Below are 27,263 nucleotides of genomic sequence, written 5' to 3'. Positions count from 1 at the left end.
CACAGTTTAATCTATAGTAGATATTCAGTGCCTAACATTTAGTCCCTGAACTTGGAGAAGCCCACAGATACTTGGGGCAGAGAGACACAGAAAAAGTAACTGCATCTGGGGAATTCTGAAGTCAACGGGAATGTGTTGAGAAAGGTCCTTCAGCACCACCCTCAGAATGGATGATAAGCCCGTTATCTATCAGTGCTTTCTGAATCTTCAGCTGCTGAGGCTTGTTGAGGTGGAAATATGTGTTGTTTGTGAAGCCTACACTGCCCTAGTCACATACAAACAGCAGGAAGGGAGAAAGAGCCCATCTCTGCCACTTCCCCAGAGGCACAGGCGGCTGAGCTATGATTCGGATCCTAGTTTATCTAGCTTTCTCCCTGGGCCGCGCTGCTTTATTTATATCAATGTTAAATGATTTTAAATTCTTTTGATGATAAAATCCAGACTAACTGGGAGAAGGAAGGGCAGTCAGGGAGATGCATCATGGACTTGAAATTCCTTCAAAGGATTCCGAGGATCATAATATTAAATAACCCTCCTTGTGAGTCCAGCATCTATAAGGTCCTTCCTCATTTAGTAGCATGTCAATCCACCCCTACAACACATCTTTGAAGTAGGCATGCCAGGTAGTATTAACCCTAGTGAAGACGGACAGTGAAGGTTCAGACAGTCAAAACCTGAGCTGGGCGTGGTAGCTCATGCCTGTAATCCCAGCACGTTGGGAGGCCGAGGTGGCCAGATCAAGAGGTCAGGAGATCAAGACCAGCCTGGCCAACACAGTGAAACCTCGTCTCTACTAAAAATACAAAAATTAGCTGGGTATGGTGGCACGTGCCTATAATCCCAGCTACTCAGGAGGCCAAGGCAGGAGAATCGCTTGAACCTGGGAGGTGGCAGTTGCAGTGAGCCGAGATTGCACCACTGCACTCCAGCCTGGTGACAGAGTGAGACGCCGTCTCAAAAAAAAAGTTGTCAAAACCTGTCAAGTGGTTGGCAAGAGTTAGGTATGTGACATCAGGTCTTTGGTCTCTCATTCATTTGGAGTCTCTGGTCCACTGAAAAATAAACCTGATACATTCAATACTGAGATTCTGATTCTGTTCACGTGAGAACACACTGATGTGAACACCATCTGGAACCGTATGAGTTAGCTCTAACTCAACCCTGCAGTCTCACTTCCTGCCACCCCATTTCAGACATGGGTCTGGCCAGACAAAAGTGCTTGTACTCTGGACACACACAGCTTCAGGAATAGAACAGAATTGGCCCTACTGCCTGGAATCCCTCCTGGTCTTCACCTCTGCCTACGCAGCTCAGCCATTCTTTTGCATCAAGATTGGGACTAAAAGTCACCTCTTTTTTTTTTTTTTTTTTCTTTTTGAGAGACAGAGTTTCACTCTTGTTGCCCAGGCTGGAGTTCAATGGCACAATCTCGGTTCACTGCAACCTCTGCCTCCTGGGTTCAAGCAATTATCCTGCTTCAGCCTCCCAAGTAGCTGGATTACAGGCATGTGCCACCATGCCCGACTAATTTTTGTATTTTTAGTGGAGACTGGGCTTCACCATGTTGGTCAGGCTGGTCTCAAACTCCTGACCTCAGGTGATCCACATGCCTTGGCCTCCCATAGTGCTGAGGTTACAGGTGTGAGCCACCGCGCCTGGCCCAAAAGTCACCTCTTATTTGACCTAGTCCCTACCCCCTTGCTGAAAAGGTCCATGGCAGAACCAGCTCTGCCTCACTCCCGCAAAGCCATGTGACAGGCTCTAGAGACAAAGGAAGCCGTGGAGCCCCATCTCCCCACTGAAGCGTGAACTGTCTGAGCTTGAAGTGGTCTACTGCTTCCAAGGGGCCTCTTGGCCAGTCCATGGACTTGGCAGAGCTCAGTCATGGTGCATTTCATCCGCTCTGTTTTTATTTATTTGTCCAAGTTGGAAGACGTTTAGAGATGAGTCCTATGTTCCTCCAGGTGTGGTCATGCAGGATGGCTGGTGAGTGTAACTGGTGCTCAGAAACTGAATTACGTACCTCGGAATCACTTGTGGGGAGGGGGTCCCCTTCTAATTCTCTTTCTAGTCCCCCTGAATAATTTAAAAGGAATGTTTCATTTTGACCTAATGCGTCCTTAATATCTCTCTGACATTTCTAATCTCTTCTTTAACAGAAGAAGAGCAGTCCTTATGCTGAGAGTCATTAGCAGGTGATGGGATCCTGCTACAGTTTAATAGCTTGTTTTGTTTATATTGCAATGAATTTTTTTTAATTAGGGAAAATATTGTAAACCAAAAATATAATTCTAAGGCCTCCTAAGTCCATCTGAATGGACTTCCTCCTCTGCCAGGGCACTGTTAAAATTTAACCCGAAAGACTGGTTTGGGTCATGATGGGAAGCAGGGGTCAGACATGCCTCATTATACCTCTCTGTCATTAACATCAACACAGACTTTAAGTCTGAGAGGAAGCATTTACACTCTATTCTCTCTGAAGCCTGCTACCTGAAGGCTTCATCTGTACAATAAGAACTTTGGTCCAAAATCCCTTATCTTAACCGATAATAAGACCTCTATCTATCAGTGATATTCCCTTTCTGTGGATCCCAGGTCTTTAGATAAACTCAACCTATTGTTAACCAGAAAAATTTGAAATTTACTTATAACCTGGAAGGCCCCATCTCAAGCTGTTCCACCTTTCTGGACTGAAACAATGTATTTATTAAATGTAATCCCAACGCTTTGGGAGGCTGAGGCAGGTGGATCACCTGAGGTCAGGAGTTCGAGATCAGCCTGGCCAACATGGTGAAACCCTGTCTCCACTAAAAATACAAAATTAGCCAGGTGTGGTGACGCACACCTGTACTCCCAGCTACTTGGGAGGCAGGAGAATCACTTAAACCCGGGAAGCAGTGGTTGCAGTGAACCGAGATCACACCATGGCACTCCAACCTGGGCAAAAAGAGTGAAACTGTGTCTCAAAAAAAAAAAAAAAAAAAAAGAAAAGAAAAGAAAAAAAAAGAAAAAAGGTGTATTTGATTGAAGTCTCCTATCTCCCTAAAAAGTATAAAACGAAGCTGCACCCTGTCGGGCACATGTTCTCAAGACCTCCTGAGGGCTGTGTCATGGGCCATGGTCACTCATATTTGGCTCAGAATAAATCTCCTCAAATATTTTCCAGAATTTGACTCTTTTCGGCAACAATATAATAAGATTTACCATTTTAACCATTTGTAGTTGTATAATTCAGTGGCAATAAGTACATTCACATTGCTTTACAGCCATTTCCACTATCCATCTCCAAAAGTTTCTAATGACTACAAACTGAAACTCTGTATCCATTAAAGAATAACTCTCCATTACCTCCACCTCCTTCCTCAGGGCCCAGTTACCACCATCCTACCCTCTGTCTCTACGAATTTGCCTGTTCTAGGCACCTTGTATACGTGGAGTCATATATTTGTCCTCCATGTCTGACTTATTTCACTCAGTGTAATGTTTTCAAGGTTCTTGTATAATGTATCACATGTTAGAATTTTATTCCTTTTTTATTCCTTTTATTCCTTTATTCCTGTTTCATTGTGTGCGTGTGTGTACCATTTCGTTTATCCATTCATCTGTCAATGGACATAGAAGTTGTTTCCATCTTTTGTCTATTATAAATAATCTTATGAACGTGGGTGTACAAATATCTGAGTCTTTGCTTTCAATTCTTTGGGGCATACACTAAGGAATGGAATTACTTCTTTTTTTTTTTTTTTTTTTTTTTTTTGAGACAGAGTCTCACTCTGTTGCCAGGCTGGAGTGCAATGGCACGATCTTGGCTCACTGCAACCTCCAACTCCCTGGTTCAAGCAATTCTCCTGCCTCAGCCTCCCGAGTAGCTGGGACTACAGGCACGCGCAACCATGCCCAGCTAATTTTTGTATTTTTAGTAGAGATGGGGTTTCACCCTGTTGGCCAGGATGGTCTGGAACTCCTGACCTTGTGATCCGCACACCTTGGCCTCCCCAAGTGCTGGGATTACAGGCATCAGCCACCGCACCTGGCCTGAATGGAGTTACTTCTAAAGTCACTTTCTACGATATATCACACTGGTTAAAAAAAAATTAACCAGGATAGTGATATCAAGTGAAAACAGGTCACCTTAAAGAGTATTATCAAGTAAATGTTATTATTGACAGGACATAGATATGCCACAAATCATAAAGGCACATTCAAACACCTGAAATCAGGGAAATCCTGATGTGGTCCAAGCCTGTCTCATGCCTATGAGGAATTCGGGATCTGGGAGGGAGCGTGACCTTGTGTAGACCTCTAGTTAGCTCTAGTTAGAACCAAGGGATCCCCATGTTTATGAAGAAGATGAAAGAGCAAAAGGAAGCCGAGTGCATGACAAGCGACAATAAAAGCAGGACGTGTGTTTTTTGTTTGTTTTTTTTTTGTTTGTTTTTGTGGCAAAGTCTAGCTCTGTTGCCCAGGCTGGAGTGCAGTGGTGCGATCTCAGCTCACTGCAACCTCTGCCTCCCAGGTTCAAGCGATTCTCCTGCCTCAGCCTCCCAAGTAGCTGGGATTACAAGCATGTGCCACTGCACTTGGCTAATTTTTGTATTTTTGGTAGAGATAGAGTTTCTCCATGTTGGTCAGGCTGGTCTCAAACTCCTGACCTCAGGTGATCTACCCACCTTGGCCTCCCAAAGTGCTGAGATTACAGGCGTGAGCCACCATGCCTGACCAGGATGTGAAAATATTTTCCAAAGTCTAATTTCAGATTATGAGACCCTTTTAGAATTAGGTAGAAATTAATATGAATATAAGGATAACAAAAGAGCTTTAGGATACTGTAAGAATTCACCAGAGATATCCTATACATTCTGCTTCTGCTTAGAAATCTTCACAAGCTCTGTAGCAGGACAGTGAGTAATAGCAGGATGTGGGATGGAGACCTGGAAGAGGCACATCCTCTGGGGTTTTACAGTGAAAGACTTTAATAAATAACATCTAATGTGATGGAGAGAAAGCATACAAGATACAGTGAAAGCTTTATCCCCCCACCATAGGGTAATGTAAGTGAAAAATGGTGCAAAAATAATCAATTGTAGGGAATGAGCATATTTTAGAAAGAGACCACAAAATAGATGATGGACACACAAGAACAGAGTTAGCATCCATTTGCATCTCCCCACTCTTTACATCTCCATTAGGGTGGGGACCATAACCTCTAGCACATTATCTGGCACATAATAACTCCTCAACTAATGGTCACTGGACTGTTAACTGAAATGAGTGTGTAATACATGAATCTTTTGCTGGAAAAAAATTGCAACCTGTATATCCTAGTTAACCCCCCACAAGATTATTGGACAGCCGATAAATATAAAACACATGTCTAAATATCTATATTTTTGGATTAATTTTTTAAAAACACTTTAGAATCTGGAAACATGCCAGTCAAAGAATCTGGTGAGAGACCAACATAATATGTTATATAGCAACATATTTAAAAATATTAAAATACTTTAAAAATATTAAAACCCAGTAATATGTAGCCAGAAGGGAAAAAGTTAAAGTCAAACATAAATAATCTCATTTTGGGTATTGTTCAGGAAAGCTCTATTCAGATGCCAAGTACATCTAGAAGGACTTGGCAGAGAAATATCTGCTTACCTTTCTATCAGACCTTTTGGGGAAAGGTGGTCTCCAGCTTGTATATTTATAGGGTGGTATATTTTCCTGAGGGCTGCAGCTGGCTGGCGGCTGGCATCTCTGAGGAGAACAGGGCTGCATGCCTCCTCTGTGATCTGGAAAGGTTAAATTCACATTTCAGTGTGATTTTGTGACTGGTGCAGGCTGTCCCCCGCCTCCAAAAGGGAACTGAAACCCTTCGCTCCTTCCTATATCCGTGAGGACCTTCTTGGTCAACACCACATCAGCTCACTCAGTGACTTTAATTCTCTCTGTTTTGTTCTCTGCCTATAGCTTTGCGCTTCCTCCTCTCTTTCCTTGGGACTCCCAGAGTCATCTTTTAATAATGTAATTCCGAGCCAGGCGTGGTGGCTCACGCCTGTAATCCCAGCACTTCGGGAGGCCGAGGTGGGCGGATCACGAGGTCAGGATATTGAGACCATCCTGGCTAACACAGTGAAACCCCGTCTCTACTAAAAATACAAAAATTATCCGGGCGTGGTGGTGCACTCCTGTAATCCCAGCTACTAGGGAGGCTGAGGCAGGAGACTTGCTTGAACCAGGGAGGCGGAAGTTGCAGTGAGCCGAGATCATGCCACTGCACTCCAGCCTGGGTGACAGAGCAAGAGTCCGTCTCAAAAAAAAAAAATTGGAATTCTGACTCTGCCACTCCCCTTGGTAAAATTTCTGATATGATTTCCTTTCTGCCTAGAAGAAAACGTAAATGTTTTCCTTCTGTCCATAAGGCTCGAATGGACTGTCTATTCATATTTCCCCATCCACATCCTCATTTCTCCCCCAGTTGTCCACTCTGTTCTGTGTGTAATGAACTCTGTTCATTTTTTTAAACATGACAAGTTCCTTCCCCATTTTGGAAACACTATTTTTTTCAACTTGAAAGAATAACTTTAAAAAATGAAATATCATACTTTTTAACCCAAAAGAATGACTGACAAGCTATTGTTATTCCGACCTCGATATCTGACAGATACGTTACTAAAAATGAACAAAGTGAGCCTGTCACTTCATGGAAAACAAGGGGCAGTGTCTGTTCCTGATCATAAGATTGGACTTTGCAAGTGCAAACTGGAGTCTGAGGAATCTTGCATCTGCCACTGTAACATAACAGAAACCCAACATTTACACTTTTCTAATGTGGTGGGTGGTGCAAATGTGATTTTAAAAATATATTACATAATAGCATGTATCAACAGTGGCAGTCCTGTTTATGTCCATTATCCATTATTTTCCAAGTCATCAATGCATGATGTTACACAATCCTGCCTGGATAAAAGATAAATTCAAGTACAAGACAGACCGAGGGATTTTAAAGTAGCAGAATATAAAAAGTTCATTGATAGGGGTTTGATTTCATATGACACCTAAACTTTAAGACACTACCACTTGTCAAATGTTAATGTGCTATTTTTTATACATACCTCAATCAAAATAACATTTTCATTGCATGTCTTCCCAGTTAATAATAATAAAATATATATATATTTTGAAATTCAGACCACAAACATGGAGTGAAGTATAAGGAGGAATACTAAGCAAGGCAGCTGTAAATTTATTGGTAATTTTAAGCAAGGAGTAACTATTTTAAAAACATAAAACCTTTAGGATAGATAAACATTATGTAAGTAAAATACTAGGCAAAAATAACATATGAAATGGAAAAGAGGTAATCAGTGTGAATATAGAATTATAAGTTTTTTAGTTGTAATTCATTTTTAAAAATGTAACCAAAGTTACAGTTATGCTTAGTAACTTAACAAGAACTTCGAAAGGATGGGTTGCTTTTGATCCAGTAAATTTTTGAGATGAAATATTAAACATTAGCAAATAAATGCCATTTTCCATAATATTTAGATTATATAGGTGCTAATTCTGCTTCTTGTAATCAAAAAGCCAAATTTATCTCTAAGTTTACTAAGAAGAACACTACTTCTGATGCATTGACAATTTTATTCTAAGGAGACCAAGGATTGTAGCTTTTTTTTCTTTTTTTTTTTTTTTTTTTTTTCCTGAGACGGTGTTTTGCTCTTGTTGCCCAGGCTGGAGTGCAATGGCACAATCTTGGCTCACTGCAACGTCTACCTCCCCAGTTCAAGCGATTCTCCTGTCTCAGCCTCCCGAGTAGCTGGAATTACAGACACCTGCCACCACACCAGCTAATTTTTGTATTTTTAGTAGAGTCAGGGTTTTGCAACTTTGGCCAGGCTGGTCTTGAATTTCTGACCTCAGGGGATCCACCCACCTTGGCCTCCCAAAGTGCTGGGATTATAGGCGTGAGCCACCACGCCTGGCCAGGATTGTTGCTTTTAATGTTGAGCTTAAGGATGTTTGTTATGAGGGCTTATTTGTATCAAAATATTTGTTGCAGAAAACTGTTTGATCACTTAAAGTTTAAATTACCTTAATTGTGGTTAGTTAATTTCAGCCATCAATTTCTATTTTAAAAAATGAGAATAAAACTAGAGCCATTCCTAGTTTTAAAATGTTATTTTATAAATAAAAAAATTTAACTTTCAAACACAATGAAGAATCTGCACTTTCGGAAAGAAAGCATTCTAAGTTTTTTGTATTGTTTGTAAAGAAAATATGAATTTCAGATTGCTAAAATTTTAGCATGCCATTATTAAAAATATTTAGGGTAACCAAAAGAAGACTGATACTGGAATGTATAACTTCCAAGAAAAAGAAAGAAAGGAAAATAAAGGCGAGATGAATCTAGTATACAACAGGACAAAAAAATTAAATACAAAGCAGGACAAATAGGAGGCACAACATAATATAAAAACAGACCCCAAAATATCAGTAAGCACAATAAGTATCAAAGGTGCAAACTTACCTTTAAAAATCAGATACAGATTGATTTAAAAATTCCAGCTATTTGCTAATTGCACTTCTAACATGTAATGACACAGAGAGCAAAAGGATGGAGACCTGTATACCAGGCAAATCCTAACCAAGAGAAAGCCAACAGAGCTGTACTAACACACAATACAATTGACTTGAGCCTTATTTAAATGGCCATAATTAACTTTTCAACATGGATTGAAGAAATAGGAACATACTCAAGAGGAAAAAATAACCATTTTCGGTATTTCCTATCATTTAGATGGTGTTGCATGCATAGTAATGTTTAGTGATTATGAATTTTTCATGACATTGTGGCAACTGATTTATTCCTTTTTAACCTTCAGTGCCTTGCTTGGATATTTTAAAAGTCCTACTTGAAAAAGAGCACTTGGAAACAGCTATGCATTTGTAGTTTGCTCAGAGAATGACTTAAAGCAAAACAGAACAAAGAAACAAAAAGAACAAGTTTGCCAAGTAAATTTTCCCTGAAAGCCTGGTTGGATCTTTGTTGAATGAATGAATGAAAGAAATTCTGACTCTGTAACTCGCTATAAGTATTTAGTTGATTTTGTTTTAAAATAATTGAAGCAGTTAATCTTTGGAATTTTTTTTGTTAAAACATTACATTTAAGTTTTATAACCCCATGAAATAGGACTCTCCTCATATGGAGAATGGAGGGTCACAGAAATGAAGCCACAAGATAAGGGGAAGAACATTGGGACTAGCACAGTGGAGGTGCACAATAAATTTGAGGGAGAGTAGCCTAACAGAAAAGGCATGGGTTGAAAAACCATACTGACATCAATAATTACTAATATTTAAAATTCTTATGCATTATAGATTAAACACTTAGCACAGCGTTTGATCATATAACCACCCCATCAAGGCTAGCTGTGAGTGTTGCTAATATTACTAGAGAAACATAGTTCTAGACCTCCCTGTTGTAATTTATAATAAAGCATTTTATGTTAAGCAGGTAGTCTGTAAATATTTATTCGAAAAATTTAATTCACACTTATACACAATTTAAAAAATAATTTTATAAGAAAAAGAGGCTGGGTGCGGTGGCTGAAGCCTGTAATCCCAGCACTTTGGGAGGCTGAGGCAGGCGAATCACGAGGTCAGGAGATCGAGACCATCCTGGCTAATATGGTGAAACCCTGTCTTTACTAAAAGTACAAAAAATTAGCCGGGCATGGTGGCGGGCGCCTGTAGTCCCAGCTATTCCGGAGGCTGAGGCAGGAGAATGGTGTGAACACGGGAGGCGGAACTTGCAGTGAACCAAGATTGTGCCACTGCACTCCAGCCTGGGTGACATGATGAGACTCCATCTCAAAGAAAAAAAAAAAAGGAAAAGAAAAAGAGTCATCTATTTTAAAGCAAAGAGAAAGCATTAGTGAACAAAAACTAAAAATAAAAAAGGAAAAGAAAACAGATGATCTACAATCCCAGACTTAGAGAATAATGTTGTTACTACTTTGGAATATAACCAAAACTGGGGCCTCTTCCAACATGTCAAAATATTTTTTTCTGTCCTGAGATCCACTTGCTTGGGTTCCTAATAGTTTAACTTGAATGCATTTATCAAAGAATTGAGCCAAAACTGTTTATCAGGCCATAACTGAACAAGAATAACTGAACTTCCCCAAAATTATTTTCTCATTTGTAAAATAAGTATAATAACATGTACAACTACAGAGGTGTAAATTTCACTCCGCTGCCTATACCTGATGCATTGGAGAACTCATTAGACCGATAATTCTAGGAGTGTAGAGACTGCATGTTGTTTTCTGCCTACTTAACATCGCCAAGTACTGGTGATCCAGGCATGAATTCATACCCAGTAGAATGAGTATCGGTTCAGTAGCTGATGGAGGAACATCGCAGGTGTGCTTAAGCACTGGTTAAGAGAAGGTGGGGTGGTCTCCACTCTGTATTCTTGGGGCTCAGCCCAGTTTTTCATACAAACCATGTTCTTGTTGGATGTTTGTTGACTGAAACAGGAACTAATGAAGGCTCAAACATTTCACCATCCATCTCAGGCTTCTCTCAGCAACCTTGTTTCCTCTGAGATGAGGTGAGATTAGCTGACAGTAACCTAAGCAACCCTAGTACAGATGATCTACTTACAGCCCTGGGGTGCTTGACTGGACTCATATCTGTGAAGGCCATTTCCATTCCTCCATTCCACTCTTCAATTGCTCTTTATTTTTTTATTTGTGCTTGATTTTATATTTCAAGTTAAGATTCTGGATTTCTCTCTAAGCTATGATTCTGCTTCCCCATCCCTGCAACAAAACCTCCATAAGTAACACCCCTTCTGAGCCCAGTCAGCCTCTGGACTTTCCTCCGGGATGCTCCAAGTCTTTTCATCTTCATCTGCTCAGATCTGACCTTTAGGACTTCCATTCCTGACATTTGATGACTAGGGATTGAGTCCATTGGTTTTATTTTAGCCCTCTTTGGGCACCTTTTAAATAAAGGAATCTTCTGTTGGGAAACCCATTAGCAATGTGTATATGAGGGGAAGTGAATTTATCAGCTTGGTTTTCCATCCTCAGGCCCAGATGGCTTATGGCAGCAGTGATATGAAGGCATGATGGAAGTCAGTGAGACAACCCACAGGTCTACTGAGGTCATTTGGGTGGGAAGAAGAAAGAGAATGCAGAAAAGGAAAAATGGACATTAAAATGTATCAGTTGCCTACTATGTGGCAGGCAGAGGGCTGTGTGTGTGTGTGTGTGTGTGTGTGTGCAAATACTATATTAATATGAGTATATCAGTTAACATTACTACTTGAATTTTATGAAAGGGGAAAGGTAAAGCTCAAATAATTAATTTGTTCAAAGTGATCTTACTATAAGAAGAGAGACAGAATTAGGAGCAGGATCAGTAGAGAACCTCATCCTCTCCACAATATCCTATGGGCTTTGCTTCCTCCAGGATTAAACCCCCTTTTCTTTTTTTGGCTCAACAAAGAGAGATTCCAGTGCTAGATGTAAACACAGAATCTTCATGGCACATAGAATGAAAAAAGGAAAGACAAATGAATATGATGGCAGTAGTTTGTGCAAAATAATTAGTAGTATCAACACCCAACACTAACAGTCATGGAACTCTGTATTTATATTGCCGCTTCAGACATTGCCACAGATATGATATCCTTCAGATTTTTACTTTACAAGCAGTTACTAAGAGATGTCAGTTTTATTTTCTTCATTTTACAGATTTTTCTTGAGACAAATTTGTTTTGCACCCAATGGATTGGGAAAAATTAAGTTTGTCAAAAACAACTGTTGGAGAGAATGGGGAACAATGGGGACTCACACACTGTTGGTGAGACCAGTCAATGTCTACTTTGGAAAACACATCTAGGGCAGTTGAAGAGATGCATATCCTAAGACAGAGCAATTTCATGAAGGCAATTTCTTATGAAGGGAAATGATCACATTTTATACACGGGACAACATCTATACTAATGTTGATAGCATAATAATATTCATAAGAGGAAAAACTAGAAACCACCTAAGTGATCATATTTAATCATGGATTAAAATTATTGTCATAGTAATGCAATGAAAATGAGCTAATTACATCTGTACATATCAGCTCAGTGGCTCTGGGGTTCACAACAGCTAAGTCACAGAGCAGCAATATCACAGTATCATGACTTACCTGTTTATTTGATAATTCTGAAAGTGCTCTTACCTCTGTTTTGCACACCGTGGTTGCTCATCGTGAATGAAGAACTATAAGAAAATATGTTAGAATTCAAAGAATGTTAGTATTTCTCCTTGGTAGTAAAATTCCACTCAGAGGCAAGGTCAATGATAATAGCCTGAAGTCACAGTTATAAAGCAGTTTATATTTTACTGGATAAGCTAGAAGAATCATTTGTTTTGAAAGGCACTAGGAGGCATGTTCTCCTCCTTTCTCAAGCTGGCAATATTAGACGTGGAACAAACTGACCATATAAGTTCTTCTCAGGTCTTTTCAGTGAGTGCATGTCATTATTCTTCACTTTTTGAAGCCATGAATTTAAACTTGCTTTGTAGCTACAGTCATTATGGAACACAACATTTTGCTGGTGGGGGCTCAAAATCTATAGAAACTGTTTACCAATTGAAAGTCAACCATAGAGTGGAAGAAGAATATAGAAATTATTGTATTCCTTCTAGAATTGTGTGCTGAGTAAGAAAACTTAGTGGATTATGATAAGAAAAACGCCAAAGAAAAAGAGACGATAAAACTATAAGACAAAATAACAATATGCATTTCTAACTACAAAAATGATATTATCAAGACTGTTCATCAGTGACTTTTCTTAGCACTCTACTTAATACTTAGCTCTAATTTTCTGGTTCATTTTGTATTGTGGTCAGCATCATCAATATGAGCTCCAGGTGCTACCACAGTTAAATCTAATTACATGAGAGATGCTCTATTCCAGGGATTGTGCTATTGACTAAAGCCTCTGGGTTCATTAAATGAAACCTGATCCATTTCTAGTGCCAATGAAATCAACTGAGCATATATCTGGTTTATGCTGTCACCATAAAAGCCCGAGGTCAGTTCATCCAGTCACCATACTACGCTGTGACTGCCAGTCAGACTGCTACTGAAATTCAAAATCTGACTCCGTTAAAACCAGAATCCCTCTACTAGCAGCCAGTGTACATTTCTGTTAATTGTCTGGGAAAAAATAGGGACTAGCAAAATTTCTCTGCTCTAATAGTTTAGGATTTTTAGAAAACGTTGAAAAGAATAGAAATGTCCTCTGTGGATATTCTAGAAGTACATAGTTGACATGACTATAAGCAGAAAAAAATAAAAGCAAAACAATGAAAATGAAAATTAAAAGGCCTGGCGCGGTGGCTTAAGCCTGTAACCCCAGCACTGTGGGAGGCCAAGGCAGGTGGATCACCTGAGGTCAGGAGTTCAAGACCAGCCTTGGCAACATGGTGAAACCCTGTCTCTACTAAAAACACAAAAATTAGCTGGACTTGGTGGCACATGCCTGTAGTCCCAGCTACTTGGGAGGCTGAGGCAGGAGAATGGCTTGAACCCAGGAGGCGGAGGTTGCAGTGAGCCGAGATCACACCACTGCACTCCAGCCTGGGCAACAAGAGTGAAACTCTATCTAAGAAAGAAAGAAAGAAAGAAAGAAAGAAAGAAAGAAAGAAAGAAAGAAAGAAAGAAAGAAAGAAAGAAAGAAGAAAGAAAGAAAGAAAGAAAGAAAGAAAGAAAGAAAGAAAGAAAGAAAGAAAGAAAGAAAGAAAGAAAGAAAGAAAGAAGGAAAGGAAGGAAGGAAGGAAGGAAGGAAGGAAGGAAGGAAGGAAGGAAGGAAGGAAGGAAGGAAGGAAGGAAGGAAGGAAGGAAACAAAAATGATGACTGTTTGGTTTAACAAATGATGACTGTTTGGTTTAACAAACATGTGTTGAATACTTACTAGGCACATGGTATGTTCCGGGGAATAGACAATACAGAAGACATAGCCTCTGCCTGAATGAAGGTTAGTTTATAAAAGAAACACATGCTTGTATCATAATTATAATGTAGAATAAATGTTATGGTAAAGGTGTGCATAACAGAAGTTTCTGTAGTAGTAAAAGGTCATGTAAATGAGACAAAATTGCTTTCATTCTCAGGAAAGGCTTTAAGGGAGAAAGATGAACCAAGCTGACCCCTGAAGCACGAATAGGAGTAAGAGTGTATTCCAGGCAGGTAGAGCAGCATGTGCAAAGGCCCAGAGGCAAGGAGCCATGGCCTTTTCTGCAAGAGACCAGAAAGCAGTTCCTTCTAGAGGAAAGGGAGGGTGTGGAGATGATCAGTATCATTGGAAGACTAGTGCAATAGTCCAGGCAAAAGTTGATAGTGACTGGGCCATGCAAGGAGCTAGGCAAATGGGGGAGAAATAGACATTCAACACGTTTTAGAGATATAATTTTGGGAGCTGAAAATGGATGGGATAGAGGAAGAGTGAAGATGGGAAAGAGAGCTAACTGAGTTTACTGGGATGAAAAGCTTTGCAGAGGATATTATGGGTTTCAGAATGGGACTAGAAATGAAGAGTTTGATTTTCACCATTATGAGTTTGTGCTGCCTGGGACTTAGCTAAGGAAAACTGCTCAATGGGTCATTAGATGCACAGGTCTGGAGCTAAGAGAGGTGGTTTGCAGAAGATAGGGATTTGGGAATTATCAACATGGGGTTGAAGTTTGATGCTGGAGATGGATGTGATTACGCAGGCCTTAGAGATAGTAAAGAGGACCTCAGATGAATTCTGAGGAATACCAACATTTAGAGGTCAGTTTGGGAAAAAGTCCAAGATGAGGAATTAGAAGAAGCAGCAGTCAGTTAAGAGAGGAAGAAACATCAAGAGTCTTTATTCAATAAATGAAACAAACAAATAAATAAACAAAAGAAGTGAAACCACATCAAATAACTATTACAGAAATGAGGCCAACTGGAGAGCTTGTTGTTTTTTCACTATAATGTAATGTGTGTATTTTTTACTTTTAGAAAATTACATTAAGAAAGGGGGCTGGGCATGGTGGCTCATGCCTGTAATCCCAGCACTTTTAGAGGCCAAGGTGGGTGAATCACTTGAGACCAGGAGTTCGAGACCAGCCTGGGCAACATGGTGAGACCCCTTCTCTACAAAAAGTACAAAAATTAGCTGGGCATGGTGGCATGTACCTATAGTTCCAGCTACTCTGGGGGATGATATGGGAGGATCACTTCAGCTCAGGAGGTCAAGGCTGCATTGAGATGTGATTGTGCCACTACAAGACAGAATAAAACCCTGTCTCAAAGAAGAAGAAAGAAGAAAGAAAGAAAGAAAGAAAGAAAGAAAGAAAGAAAGAAAGAAAGAAAGAAAGAGACAGAAAGAAAGAAAGGAAAGAAAAGAAAAGAAAGAAAAAAGAAAGAAAGAAAATAAAAAGAAAGAAAGAAAAAAGAAAGAAAAAGAAAGAAAAAGGAGGAGGAAGAGAAGGAGGAGGAAGAGAAGGAGGAGAAGGAAGAGGAGGAGAAGGAGGAGAAGGAAGAGGAGGAGAAGGAGGAGAAGGAGGAAGAGGAGAAGGAAGAGGCGGAGAAGGAAGAGGAGGAGGAGGTGGTGGAGGAAGAGGAGGAGGTGGAGAAAGAGGAGGAGGTGGAGGAAGAAGAGGAGGTGGAGGAAGAGGAAGAGGATATTGTGGTATGGGGAAGAGTTTTGTATTTAAGCTGTTTGGGGCTTAGACACCAGATGGTCCCCAAAGCACAATGAAGCTACATGCCTAGTACCCACAGGCCAAACGAAGTTACTGAAGGTGCCAAATGGGACCAGGGAAGAAAGTAAAGGAGGGAAAGGAATAGGGTATGGTGATCATGCCCCCGATATACAGGGCCTGGCAATAGCAATGAGAGCAAGCGTTTACTGGGCTCTTGCAACATGCCTGACTCTGCCCTAGGTTTCTCATGTAAGACAATGAGGTTGCACAGGTCACGTAGTTCACTGCTGATAAAGTCAGGCAACCTGGCTTCGGTGGATCCTGCTTAACCACTATTCTGTTCCACCACAAACATGGTACATCCCCAGCAAATACTTACTGAATCAATTAAAGGCAGCATTTTAGCCTTGGGCAGGCACCAGGGATAGTCAGGATTTATGGGCTGCATTTTTATAATCAAGTCCTAATGGGCAGCACTGGCTACTGAACAGTGCTTGGACTTTGAGGTTGGGCTTGGCTTCCATGGTAAAGGGCTCGATCTTTCTCAGCTTCATGTTTTTCATCTGAAGAATTGATGCAAATTATCTCCTGGATTCATTAAGCTTTAAGCTGGGGTTCTATGGAGAAATAGGAGAGGAGTGTTTCAAGTAGGGAGAGGGTGGAGAGGAGCAAATACGGGGGGAGGGACTACAGGCGGGAGAGGCGCATGTGCTAATACCGTGCATTAAGTGGCATTGTGGTTGCTGGCAGGCATCTGATGAGGCTGCAGTGCCCCAGAGTGAGAGGAGAGTGGCTTGAACTGGGGTCAGAGGCACTGGCGAGAGTGAGATCATAAGGGCCTTACAGCACCTAATACTGGAGGCCCTGGATTTTGTTTTAGGGCAGTCACTACTAATTTAGTGACTTCGGTCGATAAATATCGTGCCTGAGCCTTGGCTTCTTTAACTGTTCAGTTGGGTTGACAGTTGTCACAAGAAGCGGGGCAGGCAAGTATCTAATCCGATGATTCCGGTGAGGGCATTTTCAACAACACTTGGTCACCTGGCCATCAATTGCTGTTCAGAAGTAACTAAAGCTTTGGTGTGGTCATCAACCCAGAATAGTTTGAAACAACCAACTTTTCCTCCCAGGTTGATTAGCATCCTTTCCAGTTAATCCTATCTGGTTAATCCTTAAAATTTCCCAAACTTCTCTAACACTCAATCATTTATAAATTTCCGAAAGAACAACATTATCGAAATCAGTAACAGCCGTAATTCACAAGTGTCTCTTGAACCTCATTATTGGGCTTCAGACACAAAGACTTTTGTTTCTCAGAAAGTCTTCGTGATCATTTATCTGAGACAGCACATGGCCTGACCCCCAGCCTCAGACCTGAGAAGGGATTCCTGGCTCCTTACCTGCTAACGGCAAGTGGAGTCTCTTGAGAATTTTGATTTTGTAACAGATGAGTTGATTCAGGCTTCCTCTGGTTATGAGGGACTATATAAAACAGTGACATAATTTAGTCAGATTGCAAAAGAAGAATAATTGAGAACCATTAGAAGCCCACTGGAACTACTATAATTTCCTCCAAGTAATCTCTGATTGTTAGAAAGGGGCTCTTGATGGTCAGTGGAAACTGTAACTCACATATTCTACAACTCTTCTGCCTCCTGAGAATGACTTTTATATTATTTATATTTATATGTTGTAAAAATCACTTTGAATATTTACAAGCTAGAACACATTATTGAACCTCCCAGAAATACAGAATATTATATTGGAAGGTATTTAGGGATTATTCTGGACCTGTGATTTTAAAAGATTTTTAGCTTCATCCTCATTCATTCATTTATATCATCTGACAAATATTTACTGAGCAGCTACTATGGGACAAGTACTCTGCCAGAGTCTGGGAATACAGTGGAGAAGAAGACAGACGTGGTTCTTACATTCTAATGAAAGGAAATGGAAATAAACATGCAAGTAAGTCAATAAGAACGTTTCTATTAGGCAATACACTGATATAAAGGAAATAAAGTACTACTTTGGGATACAGAGTGACTATACGTATGGCTAAGAAAGACCCTTCTGAGAGATGAAATCTTAACAAGAAGAAAGTTACATGAAAGGACTGTTCTGGCTGATGGAGAAGATTGGGGTGCCCAGCTTGTCATGGCACTTGTATTCTCATGCCCTCCTGTGATAGGGCAGGTGAGCTCCTAGGGTTCTGAGGTAGACCAGCAGTCTCTACCTGGTTCCAACTAGGGATACAGTTTCTCAATTTCTTTCCCCCTCGATCATCAAGTTTTTAAAAGTTCTGCCAGCCATACAATCTGGAGTTATTTAGTAATTACATGTGCAGTTTTTGTTACTGCTTTTTATTTTCTTTTCATCACAGACAGATTTAACTAGCCATCCAGAATTGCCAAGGGCACATCATAATACTACGATATAAAATCTCATAAAACACTCTCCCAGCTGTGACCATAAGTAATAAAGCGAAGGGTGCATACAGGCACTGGCATGTTTTAATTGTGCTTGTTGCTCTGTATTCTGCCCAAGGTTCATCACAAACTGGACACCTTTGATCGAAGGACTGTGATTACTTGAAACATGGGTCAGCGGCTGGTCCATGAATCACGCATTCCATAAAATCATTTCATGTCATCAGCAGCCACCCAGAGTATCTGCCCCTCTTGAGCTGAACAACGCCACGTTGTTGTGTTAACACTCATGGTTGTGTGGTCTGATGGAACAATATCTGAACATTTTAGTTAGGATGTTGAGCTGTGTTGTGGGAAAGGGCATGGTTTCAGTTAGGTTAGTGAATTATTTCGGCTTGCCAACAACTCCTACTCCTCCCTCGGGGACTCATGGGGAATCCATAAACCCAATTTAGGCCTCATTTCCAGTTTAGCTTTGTCACTGTGTAGAGAAGAGCAGACCTGAGCCTCACAGAGGAAACGCAACTTGACCAAAACCACACAGTGATTTTGTGGCAGGCTTCTGAAATCCTAACCTAATATTGCTCTGTTGAACTATGATGTCTTTTGCGAACTCTTTGGGCTGTGATGCAGGCCCTTTGGCTCTGGACATAATTCATCATTCTAGAGGAATGGAGAACAGTGTTTCCCAGGTGAATATGAAAGTACTACCTGCTTAGCATCCTGCCATTTAGGATATGAGTGACTGTTGGATTGCATGCTTGCACAACAACACCAACACTGTAGAGGTATGTGCATGTGTGTACATGTGCATGTGCATGAAAGAGACACACGTGTGTGTGCATGGGTGACATCAGAGGCAGAGATACCAAGAGCTTCTTTGGAGCAGGGGACTGGCTATGTCTTTCCAAAGTGGTGGAGGGTGACAGTGTAATGCCTTTTGGTCAGTAGTGTATGGCTAAAGAAAGATGTCTGGTCTATTCTGGATTTAAATCACCCTGTTTAGACTAGAGGACTCTGAGGTCCTTGGGATGTATGTGTGTGCATGAGGATCATGTCATCATGCACACACATACATCCCTATCCCAGGCTTCCAAACAATCAATCCCTTTCAATACCCATAAGCACTGTAGATCTAGAAAGAGAACCAATCTATTAGTATTAGGGTAAAGAAACAAATGTAAACAATTCACCTTTTTCTGCTTCAAGGACCTGTATTGAATTAAAAAAAAAAAAATTTACTGACTTTTGATGACAGAGAATTTAATAGAATACCATGTGTGTTTTCAGAGCATTTGGTTGGTAGAATTTTGGTAAAATTTTTGTTAACATAGTTCATATATTTTTTTAAAATCTACAAATAATTCCTCAGAAAACTGAACAAAAATCAAAATTTTGTAATCGATGTGTGAAGGAACAGACAAGTCCACAGTCTGCTGATGGGACTATCCATTGCTTTGACTCTTTTAGAAAGTAATTTACCATAATTATCTAAAACCTTAGAAATACTCTTATTCTTATCTCAATAATTCCATTGATGAGACTCTTTTTCTAAGACACAACCTGAAATCTGAGCCAAGTTCTATGCACAAAGATGTTCTTTGCATCCTTCCTTTTACAGAGTTAAATCACTGGAAACAATCTACGTGCCCAGTAATTTTGGTACTATACTCACTTATTGGAATATTATAAAGACACTATATGTATTTATATAGAGAATGAAATAAGATTATAAGTATGCATCCATGTTACATTTAAAGTTTGGAATAAAAAATGGACCCATGATATATTTTTATGCGATTATATTTTATATCCATGTATATTTGTGTGTATGCAGAAGGAATGATTTGAAGTAATATGATAAAATATTAAAGGTTGTACTTAAGCAATAAGGCTATGGTTAATTTTTTCTTTATACTTGCTCTGAAATTTCTATTTTTTAAAATAAGCATGGAAATATTCACATTATCCGTTTTAAATGTAGCCATTTATCTTCCCAAACATTTTCTTTCTCTTTCCTTCCTTATGGTGGTAGAATTCTTGATCATTCTTCATTATGAAAATCTTCATGCTTATTGGGCTTGTATCTTTGGGCCCTATTCTACTCTACCCTTGAAGAAGCAAAAAGCATTACAGTAGGTACAGTGTTTGCTGCAGTATTTATTTAACTGCAAATAATTTTAGGAAGTCCATGTATATATTGCATCAGTTGAAGAAGACCTCAGGTATCATTTAGATGAGAACTGCTTTAACCAGGGGGATGAAATAGATTATTGAATGGTCTAGTGGGGTCCATGAACCTTCTGAAATGAAAAGCTAACTTTTTTTCTCTCTAAGTATGTATATATTTTTTGTTTTTCTGGGGTGAGAAAGGTTTATTATACCTTTCATCAAATTTTCAAAGTGGTGTGAGGTCCATTAAATGTTAAAAACAGTTGGTTTACAGATGAGGTCCCAAAGGGTCATGCCATTCTCCTAGATTCCCGCAGTCATCTGAAGGCTAAGCTAACCCTGAGCCCAGCTCTCCTGACTCATAGTTGCTTCACAGATAAGAAACTTTTGGCAACAAATTGCTTAGAGAGGCATTGTACGCCTCCCTCTGAAGCTGGCCAACAGAGAAGACTTTTTATTTCAAAGACTTTGGCATTCCCTAGGATTCTGGAAAGAGGACATACATTTCATTATGGACAGAAAATCAAAGAAACTCTATAGGCTAAGTAAAAAGAGTAATGAATCCATTCTAGTGAGTGGTTTGAAAGTATCCCTACTGAGTCTCCCCCAGGACTTTGAACCTGGCTGTTCAAAGTGCTCAATCCTATGCAGCTCTCAGGCTTGTCAACGGTGAGGGGAAGAAGAGACGCGAAGAGTGCAGAGAAGCCCTCTATCTGGGGGAGCAGTTGTTTTATTTAATTGAGACCAACCAACTTTTGGCTTGAGGGCTCTGAATTTAAAATCAAATGTAGTTAGAAAAGTAGCATGAAATCACTCATTTTTCTTCTGTAACTTTTTTATTGTTAGAAAATAAACATAGTCAAGTTAAATAGTAGTATCTCTATTACCTGTCTCCCTCTTACTTCTTCCTCTTTTCCTTTCTCCTCCCTCTTTCCCTTTTCCTTCCTCCTTTTCTTTCACCTTCTCTGCCCCCTCCTTTCATTGCTTCCTTCCATATTCTTTTTAGTTATTTTAGTTCAGAGCTATTTCTGTATGTTTTAAGGCAGAGAGACACGGCGGTGGGGAAGACACCTAGACTTGGGGATTTCCAGGACTGGTCCTATCTCCTCCCGGCTGTGAGGACTCTTTGCCACCTCTCTGGAGTTTCGTTTTTCTCTTAAGGCTTTGTGACTATAAAATGAGACAATACAACTATAAAATGCCATGTGAATTTGAGTGGGGGCAGCTAGCACGTAAAAGATTCTAGTCCACAAGACAGTGTTCAAGCAAGCACTGAGTGCAGGCACAAGCACAGCTTGCCCTGATGGGCTTTTGTTATGAAGAAATGGCCTTGAATCTCAGCCCAAACAAACAATGGGGAAGTGTCTTGGCAAAAGATAAGGAGCAACAATGTGTTTTTCCACTAGACCTTCTTGTTCTTTAGATGATATCAACTTCTAGCAGAATGCCAACTAAAGTTGCAAAGAAAACAAACAGTTCTGCACATTTCCTGCCATCTAAGGCTGACCCCCGTCTCCCAATTCCTTTTTGCTTGTTTGTGATTGGGAGGCCTACTGTCCTCGCAGACTGACCAACAGGTTATGATTTGAGGTCATCGTGAGCAGCACCCAACTACTATTCGAGATACCTAAGCCTAGCTTATAGGAAGCAGGGGACAGAGTCCTGGATTCAGGCACCTTGGATGTGCGGGTTCCCCCAGCAGCCGAGCAACACCCCAGCCTGCTCCTTCCAGGTGACACTAAGGAAGTGCACCCCCTCCCAGAAGAGCATGAGCCTGGTGAAGTCCTCAGTGGAACCAGAACTGTTTTTCTCATCAAGTGGTTATGTATGTTATCTTTCTTGACATTATTGTCTTGTGGATTAGGGAGATTAGAGGTAATAAATGTCTTGTTTCAGTGACAAGCTGGAAATGTGACTTTTTGATTTTAACATTCTCACAAAACCAACAAATGAAGCAAGGAAAGAAATTCATGTCTAAGATCTAGATAAGAGCATTGATCAAACACAAAGACAAGAACAAAATTCCTTAGAATCCAGTGGGAGTGAGGTGAGGCCACTTGTGTTGTTGGACAGTCTTTCCATCAGTCATGGTAGCCCCACTAGCCTTGCAGGGAACTTTCTCTTTGGGCACTGAAGGGAATCAATACCCTTGGAAGGCTCTACTACAACTTGTATCTCACATGTCTTTTATGCCATTTATTGAGCCGCTACTGGTCACCTGGCCATTTGTGCACTACTTACTTTTGACTTTATCACATCAACTTTGCACAGGAGTGTATCCACCCCTATTTTATTTTTAGTTATTTAATTTATTTATTTATTTTGAGACAGAGTTTCTCTCTTGTTGCCCAGGTTGGAGTACAATGGCACCACCTTGGCTCACTGCAACTTCCACCTCCCAGGTTCAAGCGATTCTCCTGCCTCAGCCTCCCGAGTAGCGTAGCTGGGATTACAGGCATGCGCCACCACAACGGGCTAATTTTGTATTTTTAGTAGAGATGGGGTTTCTTCATGTTGGTCAGGCTGGTCTTGAACCCCCGACCTCAGATGATTTGCCCACCTCGGCCTCCCAAAGTGCTGGGCTTACAGGTGTGAGCCACTGCACCCAGCCCCCATCCCTATTGTATGGCTGAGGAAACAGAAACTGGGATGAGTAGGAGCATTTTCTGAAGTTCACAAAGCGAGTAGGTGGCAGAGCAGGATTCCTACCCAGGTCTTGTGCAACTCTGAATCTCATGTTCCTTCTACTTTGCATTCCTATCTTTCTTATGAAGGGCAAATAGCAAAGAGCAATACTATTGCTAACACTTGATTTCTGTAATACTGGAGGCTGGAAGCCATCAGTCGATACTGCATATCTTCCATGTGGAACTGGGCATGTTCTTATACCAACGAACCCTGAATGACCATGGTGGCCAAACAGGATCTTGGTTTAAAATCTGGAGCTAAGCTTGTTTTACTTTGGCTTTCTGATCTTTAAAATAGAGATACTAATGCATTTTGAGCATAGTTACTGTCAGAATTAACTGTAAGTATCTGAAGCAAATAGAATCTTGCCTATTGCAGACATTTAATGCCTCAAAATTCCCTTCTTTGCATCCAAGGATAAAATTGCTACTTACCTCACTTAAGTCCCTTAAGCTTATCTGACTGCAAGAAAAAGAAATATGGTGTTACATAAAACACAGTTCATAATGACCAAGATAAAATCATTCTAAGCCTTACAAACCTTTGATTACATTTTCATTGCCAAATTAACAGCCCATCGTCCAGTGTGATATTTATCCCTCTTCCATAAAACTAAAGCCAGGTTATTTTTCTCATAATTTTCTAAGGAAAAGACAAAGTTAAGAGCCAAAATAAAAGGTGGTGATAGAAATGACATGAATAAACTTGCATCTCATTTTGGGAGAAATTTAAAAAAACATCATTTCTCTTGACGTTTCATTTCCTATGTCAAGTTTCATTAGCACAGTCAGACCTATTATCAACTTGGTTTTAAAGCTTTTAGTTTTTTACTTTGAGGGAACGTAAAGAGTTTTCAATATGAAGCTGTCAGGGGCAGTGGGATCCCAGGAAGGCAAGTGTAAGAGAAGAATGCTGATAAAGAACGGAGATTTCAGACACGAGAAAAAAAACAAAACAAAACATGAAATTGAGTGGTAGAGAAAAAAAATCCAACATGGAATTGAATAATGTGAATTTTGGAAAGGTCTCTAAATAAACTCCAAGCTTTTCATTCTATTGGCGAGTCAATTAACTTCTCTAAACCTCCTTTTTTTTTCATCTTCAAAATGGCAACAAGAGTACTTAGGAGTGTTAATGTGAGAATTGCTAGAAATAAAAAAGTAACAATGTTGGGGCCCGGTGTCTTGGCTCATGCCTGGAATCCCAGCACTTTGGGAGGCTGAGGGGGGCGGATCACTTGAGGTCAGAAGTTCGAGACCAGCCTGGCCAACATGGTGAAACCTTGTCTGTACTAAAAATACAAAAATTAACTGGGCGTGATGGCACATGCCTGTAGTCCCAGCTGTTCGGGAGGCTGAGGCGGGAGAGTAGCTTGCGCCCAGGAGGTGGAAAGGTTGCTGCAAGCTGAGATCGTCCACTGCACTCCAGCCTGGGTGACAAAGCGAGACTGTGTCTCAAAAAATACATAAATAAACAAACAAATAAAAATAACACTGTTGGGCATTCAATGTGCGTTGTTGTCAGAATGTGGTCAAAGTTTGGTGAAGAAACTATGAAGGGTGTGGAATGAGGGTATATGTTCCACCTCCCCAGATCCGTCAGTGAAAACACTGGATGTGAAGAATATGGGACTATTAAGCATGCAACACTGATCACAGGTAAAGGCTATTGATCTAGAGTTTTAGGAGTCAGGCTGTATCAGTATCCCAGAAACAAACAGTGCTCAGATGCTAGATCCTGGAAGCAAAAGGCAAGGGTCCCAAGGTTCCACGGTTTTACCCTCTTACCTCTTACACCCTCCCTCCCCCTTTTAGCTGGAAACCTGAGAAAACAAAGAGATTTGAATAGAGGTAATGAAGTAGAACAAACACCCAGAGTATTAATTATTTTGGGGTTAAAATGTGGCTAATCTCAGTATTTAATGTTTAAGAAGCCAGCGTGTTAAGGATACTGAAAGATTGGCTGTATGGCTTCAATTTAAAATGCAGATTTGAAGTTCCAAGTGTCAAGATGTGTTTGTCTCCATTTTAAAGAGTTTGAACTGTTTAAGAGAAATTACAATTTTCTGTATTTATACATTTACTTTCTTGGATTTATAGAAAGTGTTAAAGTTTTGCTGGCTAGTATTTAAACCTACCCTGTCAACATTAGAAGTACTTAAAAATCAAAGAAATTGAATTTATAAAGGTATTTCAAATATTTAAGGAGATTTAAATGAGTTCGTTAAACAGTTTTACTAAGATTCTTTAACCTATTTAACTTGAGTTGGTTGAACATTTGTTGAAGACTAAGCAAAGTGATTGTCTTTCTGTTTGGATAAAATCACTTGATTTATAAATAGAGCAATACACTTTATAGATGGAAATCTGAGGCTTCAGGAAAGCTTGGGTTTGGAATTTGCAGCTTTAATAAATGGAATTTTAACTGAGAACCTAAGTGATTGTAAGAAGCCATTTCTGTGCAGACAAGAGTTTCTTACTCTTTAAGAGCTTTGAACACATGTGTGTCCAAGTTCTGTCTGCTGAAGATGGCCAAAAAAACCATAGTCATTAATTTTTTTTTGCATTTTTTCCTATGCATAAGAGGTCCTCATTATAAATATAAAGATATTACCTTTTACTGTAAATATAGGCCTTCCTGGGAATCCCTTAGTTTTTGGCTTAGTTTTAAATGAATTGAATTTGATTCTTGCTCTGTCATCTGTGGGCTCTGTCACCCTGGATAAGTTAAATTCTCTCTCTGAAGCTTTGTTTTCCCACCTGTGAAATTGGTAAATCCAGAGAGTAGTGAGGAGATTTGCTGAAGATTCTAATGAAAGCATGTGATGTGAAAGCTATTTGGAGTGAAGTAACACTCTACATTTGCAGAACATTTTAATGTTCACATATGCTTTGAAATTAAACTTTTTATCCTGAGATAATGATGGATTCCCATGCAGCTGTGAGAAATAATACAGAGTTCCTGTGTGTCCTATATCCAGTTTCCCCCAACGGCAACAACTTGGAAAACAATAATTATAATGTTTATACTTTAAAATCAATAGTTTCCATTCATAGATAGAAATCTGTATATCTCTATAACCACACTTTCTCTTTTAAAAGACCATGGTTTCTTGATATCTATAAAGATTTTTTGTTTTCGCTTCCCAAATCATCAGAGCATATATTTTTGCGATAGAGATTGCTTGAATTGATGTGATGCCAGCATTGCTGGTTGTAAAGGGAAAACTGGCTGGCCGTGTTGCCTCATACCTGTAAACCCAGCACTTTGGGAGGACAAGGCGGGTGGACTGCCTGAGGCCAGGAATTCAAGACCAGCCTGGACAGGAGTGTTAGTGAGACCCTTGTCTCTACTTAAAAAAAAAAAAAGGAAAGCCATCGTTAGGCAAGTGGATGTTTTGTTTCTTAAATATTGGGTGCTTCATTTAAATTATATTTTGGCTGAACCCCACCTTGGGCCATTAAGTGTACTGGAGCTTAAAGGATATATGGAACAATGAACTCTCAATTTCTTAATTTTTATCAGTAAATTGGAGATAGTAATATTGCTTTTTTCACAGTGCTGTTGTGAGACTAAATGAATGTGAACATATATAAAACTCCAAACCAGGCCTGGTGTGTAGTTAAAACTCAGAAAATGTTGATTACTCTTGCTGTTACTCAGGATGATTTTATTTGGTGTATGGACCATGGTATTAAAATTGCAATGGATTCGTAGAAGAAAAATTATCCCCTTTTTAATTGTCTTTCAGATTATGTCAAGGAGAAAGGCTTAATGGAGTGGTTAAGTAGATATGAAACACCTTTCTAATATTTGCTTACCTTCCCTTTTATCAGAGGGAAAATTCCCCAGAGCTCAAAGTTTTGGTTGGAAGCTATCTGTATTGAAGTTGTTTATAATAATTATATGTATTTCTTTTAAGTAAATTTATTTAAGTTGAAAAAAATGAACAGGGCAGAAAAAATAATTAAGTACATGGATATTGTAAAAATCATAATAATGGTGCGTAAGTGGTTGAGAATGTCCAACGAACATTCTCCAAACTTCGAAGTTCTCTTCTGGTTTTGAGTTGTCAATGAATGACTGGGGTGACGTTTTCCTTTACTGAAGTGCTTCAATTCAGTAATTGTTTTGTGGAACCAAGGCTTAGCTTTAAAAAAGAGAATAGCAGAGCTGGCAGAGACAAATGGGGCCTGAAACACAATAGCTGGAACCACAAAGACCATCCA

The 27,263-nt window shown here is 39.9% G+C and overlaps 1 protein-coding gene across 2 annotated transcripts in view; it reads right to left on the bottom strand.

Moving 5' to 3' along the window:
• Nucleotides 1-27,263, bottom strand: part of CLNK (cytokine dependent hematopoietic cell linker) — a 248,402-nt gene that overhangs the window by 19,825 nt on the left and 201,314 nt on the right. For both annotated transcript variants that reach the window (XM_008017899.3, XM_008017900.3), the window contains exons 12-16: nt 23,469-23,496; nt 19,368-19,386; nt 17,146-17,227; nt 12,245-12,285; nt 5,653-5,786 (exon numbers count right to left, since the gene is read on the bottom strand). In XM_008017899.3, coding sequence (XP_008016090.1) covers nt 5,653-5,786; nt 12,245-12,285; nt 17,146-17,227; nt 19,368-19,386; nt 23,469-23,496 — 304 coding nt within the window. The remainder of the gene's footprint in view (nt 1-5,652; nt 5,787-12,244; nt 12,286-17,145; nt 17,228-19,367; nt 19,387-23,468; nt 23,497-27,263) is intronic.

The sequence above is a fragment of the Chlorocebus sabaeus genome, chromosome 27 (genome assembly GCF_047675955.1).
Source record: "Chlorocebus sabaeus isolate Y175 chromosome 27, mChlSab1.0.hap1, whole genome shotgun sequence".
Lineage (NCBI taxonomy): Eukaryota > Metazoa > Chordata > Mammalia > Primates > Cercopithecidae > Chlorocebus > Chlorocebus sabaeus.
The sequence above is the reverse complement of the archived record's forward strand: the minus strand, read 5'-3'. Positions and strand labels throughout refer to the sequence as shown.